This window comes from Cibotium barometz, chromosome 2 (assembly GCF_041138505.1).
Source record: "Cibotium barometz isolate CiBa-2024 chromosome 2, ASM4113850v1, whole genome shotgun sequence".
In the NCBI taxonomy this organism is placed as follows: domain Eukaryota; kingdom Viridiplantae; phylum Streptophyta; class Polypodiopsida; order Cyatheales; family Cibotiaceae; genus Cibotium; species Cibotium barometz.
The window spans coordinates 27389109-27397563 of NC_141047.1; the positions used below are offsets into that span (position 1 = coordinate 27389109).

Consider the following 8455-nt stretch of genomic DNA (forward strand, 5'->3'; position numbering starts at 1 on the left):
TCAGTGTAAATGTAGTTGACAGAATACGGCCCTCTCTGTCTCACACACGCACGCAGTAGAAACTTTGTTCAGGCTGTTCTTCATTCCTTTCCTAACCTACTGTACTGTTATCTGGCAGGTAAACCTGAAAACAATGCAGCTATCAAGGATGCTAATTGGACCACGAACCAGAGAACTATCACCCTTGGAGCCAACTCAACTTATTATCCCCAACCAAAAATGACAGCACAATTCCACCAACACTGTGCCTGGCCTCATTTCATGCTTATTTTTATACTCTCATTGCTTCAACCTACCTCACTTCCTCCTACAAGTCAGCACCTGCATAGATGTGAGACATAAAGACATAAGCTACAGCATCCTTTTCATCCAAATGCACTGCATGTTCAAAGGCCTGTTTTCCGAACTCCACATTTCCCCAATTTCTACAGGCACCCAAGACAATGTGCCACACTACAAGATTAGGACAGAATGGCATTTTCTTGATCATTTCTACTGCCTTGTCTAATTGGCCTGCACGGCCAAGGAGATCAACCATGCAAGTGAGGTGCTCAAGAATTGGAACAATGCCATAGTTTTTGCTCATGGCCTCAAAGTAAGTCAGGCTCTTATTAAATAGACCTCTGCGACTGCATGTGTTCAGAACAACAACAAAGGTGACCGGATCTGGCTTTATACCTTCTCCTAGCATTCTGTCAAAAATATGGAAAACATTTTCACTTTCTCCAAGCTGGGCATATCCTGCCATTAGTGCAGTCCATGAGACTCTGTCTCGAACTGGAAGCCTGTCAAACACCTGCTGTGCTTTTGCAAGGGAGCCACATTTAGCATACATATCGACCAAGGTACTACCAACAAAAAGGCCTCTTTCCAGCAACCCCTGTCTTTCAATCTCTGCATGTATTTCTCGGATCTTATCTGTGGCTCCTATGGTACCACAAGCTTTCATGCTGCAAACAAACGTGACAGCATTTGGAGTGACACCCTCGAGTTGCATCTGTTCAAAACACTTGACTGCTTCCTCACCATGCCCATGTTCAGCATATCCTGCAATTAATGCATTCCAGGAGATTACATCCCGAACTGGAAGCCTTTCAAACACTTGTTGTGCTTTTACAAGCGAGCCACATTTAGCATACATGTCAACCAAGGTGGTGCCAACAACAAGGTCTCTTTCCAGCAACCCCCATCTTTCAATCTCAGCATGTATTTGTTGGCCCTTGTCTGTAGCTCCGATGCTGCCACAAGCTTTCAAGCTGCAAATAAATGTGACAGCATTCGGGGAGACACCCTCGAGTTGCATCTGTTCAAAACACTTGACTGCTTCCTCACCATGCCCATGTTCAGCATATCCTGCAATTAGTGCAGTCCATGAAACTACGTCTCGAACTGGAAGCTTGTCAAACACATGTTGTGCTTTTCCAAGCAAGCCACATTTAGCATACATGTCGACCAGGGCGTTGCCAACAACAAGGTTTCTCTCCAGCAACCCCCGTCTTTCAGTCTCAGCATGTATTTCTTGGCCTTTCTCTGTGGCTCGTATGTTGCCACAAGCTTTCAAGCTGCAAACAAACGTGACAGCATTTGGGGAGACACCCTCAAGTTGCATCTGTTCAAAACACTTGAGTGCTTCCTTACCATGCCCATGTTCAGTATATCCTGTGATTAGTGCATTCCACAAGGCTACATTTCGAACTGGAAGCTTGTCAAACACTTGCTGTGCTGTGGCAAGTGAGCCGCATTTGACATAAATATTAACCAAGGTATTGCCAACAACAAGGTCTCTTTCCAATAACCCCCGTCTTTCAATTTCAGCTCGTATTTCTCGGCCCTTATCTATGGCACCTATTCTAACACAAGCTTTCAAACTGCAAACAAACGTGACAGCATCTGGGGATACACCCTCAAGTTGCATCTGTTCAAAACAATTGAGGGCTTTTTCACCATTGCCATGTTCAGCATATCCTGCAATTAATGCATTCCACAAGATTACATCTCGAACTGGAAGCCTGTCAAACATTTGCTGTGCTTTTGCAAGCAAGCCACATTTAGCATACATATCCACCAAGGTGGTGCCAACAGCAAGGTCTCTTTCCAGCAATTCATGTCGTTCAATCTCAGCATGTATCTCTTCACCCTTGTCTGTGGCTCCTATGCTGCCACAAGCTTTCAAGCTGCAAACAAACGTAGCAGCATTTGGGGAGACACCCTCAAGTTGCATCTGTTCAAAACACTTGAGTGCTTCCTCACCACACCCATGTTCAACATATCCTGCAATTAATGCCGTCCATGAGACTACATCTCGAACAGGAAGTTTGTCAAGAACAAGCTGTGCTTTTGCAAGTGAACCACATTTTGCATACATATAGACCAAGGTGTTGCCAACAAAAAGACTTCTTTCAAGCAACCCCATCCTGGCAACCTGGGCATGTATTTCGAGGCCTCGTTTTAGATCTTTCAACTCTGCACAAGCTTTCAGTAAGGCCACAAACGTATGCTCACGGAGCTGTACAGAATCATCCTTTTGCAGTTTTCGGTACAGGGTGAGAGCATGTTGTGGCTTCCCACATTTAGTATAACCAGTGATGAGGGAATTCCAGGACCACTCATTTCGAGACACCAACCTGTTAAAAACCTGCTGGGCATCACAGATACTTCCGACTTCCACCAACATCAGGACAAGGTAGTTCCCCAGTGATCTATGAGTTTCCAGCCCACTTTTGCGCATGTAGGCATGCAGGCACAGTGCATGTGCTCGGTCCCTCTCCTTTCCACACTTCTGCAAGATGTGTGCAAAATCCTCTATGGCAGGCTGGGCCAGTACCCCTTCTTCCAAGGAAGGCAGTGCCTCTTCTAAGCTAAGCATCCTCCAACAACGACCGCCCGTATTGTTTTTCACTTCTTCTTCTTGTTCTTCTTGTGCATTGTACATTCCCTCTTGCCTTAGTCTGTCTTCAACCCAACTTGGATTGTACGAGCCGTCCATCCATAGAGACTCCTGGGTAAGTGTGTGCTTGAAATCTGGGGCTTTTGGGTTTGTCTGTAAAAGGCACACAGGACAGGAGAGGAGAGAGGGGGCGAGTAACTAATCAAAAGGGCATCACCACTTAATTTTGAAGCAATAAGAAAGAGACTTACTTTGCAGTTTCGGTTGTCCGACCAGAAAGACGGATCCCTCAAGTAGTCCTTCCACAAGCGTTCGGTCCGTGCGCGTGATGTCTGCATCTCCACTACACTCCTGGGTCTGGGAGGCCAAAATCCAAGATGGGTACATGGAAGTTTGAGGCTGACTTGCGTGCTTTTCCTCTACCATGCATACTAGTGAGGGCATGGCATCACGGGGAGTGATGCTGATGATTGCCATGCCTCATTACATGAAGCAGGGCACGCCTAGATACGGATCTTATGACATCTTGCTCGCTAGGTCCAGCAGAAAGCCATATATCGGCGGGTTCTGTTAAGCATAGGCATGGATGCAGGTGCTGCCTTGGTTGCGCCGCTCGCTGCATTTTGGTTTGACGTCGCATTTCATGTGCAGGCTCTTTCAAAGCATCTTCCCTACGCCGAATCATGTCTTCCTCCTGCTCGTCCATCTGTCAACGTAATTGCTTATCAAGTCGCACTTAATCAATTGTGCCTCCTCTACAAACACACAGATTATCGACAGAGAAATGAAGGCTTAACCGAACAAACGATGATTGACCAAGCCGGACGGCTTAACTTTCAAGTAGTCAGCACAAGTATTCTAGACCAATTCTAGAAAAATAAGAAGAGCAAATAGGCCACCAAAATATTGTTTTACATTATTGTGTGAGTTTTTTCAAGCATAAGAGTGTTTTTCTAAGTCTTTATTTTATTTTAGTATATTTATTACATATTAACCATGGACAACCAAGGCACAAGGAGAGGAGAGAAAAAAGAAATCCTGGATTTCTAAAAAATAAGAGGAAAAAATCCCTTCGATTGACCCTTTGTATTCCGGCTTTCATTCCTATGTTTCACTTCTTAATGTCTTTTACATACCGCAGCAACGTGCTGGTTGAGTACTAGTAATGATTAATGCTTGAAAAAGTCAAAGAAACAATGGCTTTCTATTTGCATGCATTCACCTATGTCCTTTCTATTTAAGGTCTCACAATTCTCTATAAAAGGCCTCAAGGGCTCATTCTCTACAAGTAGAGGGAGTAGGAGACGGGTTCATGTACCTTATAAGGTTGTATTAATTAAATGTCACATCAGTGACATTTAATTAATACAACTAGGATAATTTGAGTGAATAGAATAGATACACACAATAATTTGAGTATTATTGTGTGTTTTATTTTTCCAAAAAGAGGTCGTTCTATTAGTTAAAGAAGATATGCCTAGAAGGAGAGTACAAACATTGCTATGGCACTAAAAGAAACACAACATAACATAGAGGGGCGCTTCCTCCATTGTGGCCGTTCCTAGAGGAGAACACTACATTGCTGATACGAAAGTAGAAAGTCACACTAGGGGCCTACTCTGAGTGCGTTGATACTTGCCTCCCACCTCTAAAGAGGAAGCCTAGAGTCCAGATAAAGAAAGAATCCTCCAATATTCCAAGAATCCGCAGGGTTATCTTATGCCTAGAAAACATGTCATCTCGAGGGTGTAGACTCTCTACTAAATTGCAACATAATAAGATAATAGCAATCCGGTGGAGGGGAGCCCCTTGCTAAAACCTTCATCTTCTCCCTATGTGTGTGTGTGTGTGTGTGTGAGAGAGAGAGAGAGAGTGTGTGTGTGTGTGTGTGTGTGTGTGTGTGTGTGTGTGTAGCATCTTTATGTGTGCATTGGCATAAGAGAGAGAGAGAGAGAGAGAGAGAGAGAGAGAGAATTTCTATGTGTGAGAGAGTATGTGCGGGGAGAGAGTGTGCAGTTGCATTAGTGCATATGCAGGGGTGTGTGTGTGTGTGTGCGTGCACGCGTGCACGCATGAGAGGGAGGGAGAGAGAGAGAGAGAGGGTGCATGTGCAGATACTAGCATATCAAAGAAGAAGAGAGATGGGTGTGTGTGTGTGTGTGTGTGTGTGTGTGTGTGTGTGGGTGTGTGTGTGTAGTTTTCCTTCTAGGTGGAGAAGAAGAAGAAAGATCTGCTTCAATACAAGGATTGAGGAGAGAGTTGATGAGTTTAATACCTTTAAACTGACCATAGTTAGTCATGATAGTCCCAAGCTCGTTACCTTTTAATTCTTTGAGTGTTTCAAGCATGAAATTTTGAAAATGGATAAATGCAATCTAAGCCAAGACAAGGTTTCTAGCTTGGCCACCAAGCCAGGAGCATAGCAAGGAAAGGTGAAAAATTACATCTTTATCAGGGAAAAGTTCCTCTAAATGGTTAAGCACATACCACATGGTATAGTCAAACCATATAATATTGGAGTCACAGGGAGCCCCCGGATCTAGAAACTTGCATGCACATTTTAAATATGGTCTATAAATATTCCATATGGTCTCTGTATAGTAATCGACACTAGGCTTGGAGAAATTCATATTACCCTTTGTGCGGCTATATATCCCAACCGGAGAAGAACACTTAGAGAGGTCCCGAAAGTGCATAGAGAAAGGAGATTTTAATAATTCTCCCCTCTCCAAATACTAAATACCCTTGATAGTATTATTCTTGCAATCATCCAAAATAGAAGTAAGAAGATTCGCCCCAGAAATACCTAAGTCTCTGCTTGGATTGGTGCCAAGAAGCCTTTGTTGGATAGTGTCCAAAGGCGATGTGATACCCCAGCAGATTCAACCTCGATTTGTCTCAGAGGTAAGAAAGGCAATGTGATACCCTAGCAGATTCAACCTCGATTTGTCTCAGAGGTAAGAAAGGATATACCTTTGAAACTTTGGGTACCAACTCTAGGAGCATGGAGTCCGTCATGGTACACATGTCATTTTGGAATGACTTAACAGCCTCAAGTGTTGCAGGGTCTCTACTGAAAATACTCCCAGCAAGCAGTGGGCACCATCGGAGTAGGAGTAGCCAGAAATGATGGTTCCAACCCACATTGTTTCTTGAGAAAGTTAGAAATTTCTGGACTAGTGGCAGCAAAAGAAGTGAGATCTAAGTGATAAGTTTTAGCTAATAGAGGAATTTGGCTGGTTAACTCCCTAATAGCAATTAAGTCTTCACCCTTATCTTTGTCAAGTGTAGCTAAAAGTTTAACCCAGTCGTTAAAGGATAACAACTATAGTAAAGAGCCCAATTGTGTTGGTTCTGAATTCTCAGAGGCCATGATGTTGTCTTGAGCATCTTCATCTTTGATACATGCCAGAACATGTTGGCATGCTTTTAAAGGTGTATGGTCCGTAGGAATTTCCAAACCTCAAAAAAGAGGTAGAATCTATGGCAAACAGCCATATAGTTAGTGAAAGGATCTATGAAAAGAGTATTAGGAGTGTAACTACCTAAAACCAGCAAGCCAAAAAGCATAATAGCTGTGAGTTACATTCCTACCCCCTAACAGACACATTATTAGGAGTATTAGGAGTATTAGGAGTATTAGGAGTGTAACTACCTAAAACCAGCAAGCAAAAGCATAATAGCTGTGAGTTACATTCCTACCCCCTAACAGACACATTATTTTGCCTTTAAGACTATCAGCCAAAGGCATGATGATAGCGGGAATAGATGGTCTAGGGAGTAAAAATATCGGGTGGAGGATCTAGAATACACAAACGGGTATCCCCTATAGCTAAGTGTGTGTTTTTTGAAATAATTATAATAACTATCTATAGACAAACATTAATAATGTTCATAAATCCAACCATACCCGATCAGTTAATGACAATAAGATATATTATATTGTATTAAATCTTGTTGGAAATGCTGAGATAATGTCTCAAATTATAATACAATAGTTTCATAAAAGGAAGAAGAACCGAACAACATTCATTTTGAGAAGGCGAATCCTATTACCTACATCCATACAAACAGAGAAACAGAGATGTTAGCCCAAATGTGTATTGCAGGTGTTAAACGACCCTACCACATGTTATAGATGTCACTCAAAAAGAATGTATATCATTAAATCTCACTGCAATAAGGATCCTTATGTGTACAAATAGGTTGTATTCTATGGTTATAGAACCATAGTTTATTTAAGATAGACATCTTATATACCTTTGAGGTAACCCATAGGTTGATTTTATCTAGCAAGCATGTAAGGTAGGAAGAAAAATAAATAAATATCAAGGCTTAGCATGCTTGGCTAAAACATACAGGAATCGTAAGCAGATTCCCATACAAAAATTCTTGTAGTGTAGCCCTATGTACACAGATCTGAACAAGAGGCAGCCTCTTAGATTAGCAATAAGACATATGGATAACATCATGGCTTAAACAATCAAAGAATTGCTCATTCTACAACAGGGTTCAGACCCCAAAACAGTGCCAATCTTGAGCAAGGTCAAATTTCAGAATTTACTTGTGTATATAACTGAAAACCAGAGGTATGCATAATGAGATGATGAAAATCCAGCAATGGGCATACAATAGATCATACTTTTTAGCTACCAGAACTGAAGTAGAGCTCAAGACACATTCAAATAATGAAAATTAAAAAAGTAACCTCTATGCCTTCACTATCTAGGTCAAATAGCATGAAGAAGTATTTTAATGTGTATGTTATCTCAGATCAGAGAGAACACATATCTAGACAATTCAAAATTATATCCAACTGTTATGTTTTCATTAGTAACCCATAGAAATTAATGACCAAAAACCTATCTAGTCAAAATATTCATTTCCCAAACCAAGTCTCTGCAAAGTTTGCCCTAATCTTGATCCAGCAATGACTATATTGGCCAGTAGAGATAGCCAAGATAAAGGAGATGAGAGACCACAGAAGAGACGCCAAAGGTTGATGAGTTAGAGGAAGTTCTTCAAACTAAATAGATTGTATTTCACAAGCAGAGAAAACTACATGTTAGTAAGCTTTCCAAGAGATACCTTGTGAAGTTTAAGAACTATTTGCCTATAGATGCAAAACGGTTTGATGAAGACTACTTCAAAGATTACCCCACAGCTTCTTCAGGTAGATTAAGAGTGCTGGACAATGAAATAAGGGTTTTACAAATATCAAAGAGGCTTTTGAAAGAGAAAGTACAAAAGGTAGAAAATAGAAACTTAGACTCCACAAAGGCGAGTTATAGCTCTATAGATTTCTTGATGCAAAATATAGTTTAAAGCAACTCACGAACTTTGATGGCCTAGTGCATGAGCTTTCGAGGATGGTTCAGATGCAGAAGGAAAGAACAAGTGCTATAGAATTAGAAGTTAGGAAGCTACGAAAGTTAGAGACCAATCTTATAGACAGAATTGAAATGCTTAAACAAAAAATTTCTACTTTTATAGTCAAATGCAAGAAAATAGATGTGTATCTTGGTAGTGAATGAAGTTAAGAAAGATTCTCTAACATCCCATGTTTTT

General features: G+C 41.4%; 1 protein-coding gene across 1 annotated transcript; it reads right to left on the bottom strand.

Annotated features, from left to right (window-relative positions):
* Positions 1-257: 257 nt before the first annotated feature.
* LOC147640878 (pentatricopeptide repeat-containing protein At2g33680-like) lies at positions 258-3773 on the bottom strand. The gene is made up of 2 exons (XM_086816231.1): positions 3139-3773; positions 258-3040 (listed from the first exon to the last, which is right to left on the bottom strand). The coding sequence occupies exons 1-2, from the start codon at positions 3223-3225 to the stop codon at positions 308-310; spliced, it is 2820 nt and encodes a 939-aa protein (XP_086672357.1). The 5' UTR covers positions 3226-3773; the 3' UTR covers positions 258-307.
* Between the last annotated feature and the right edge of the window lie 4682 nt (positions 3774-8455).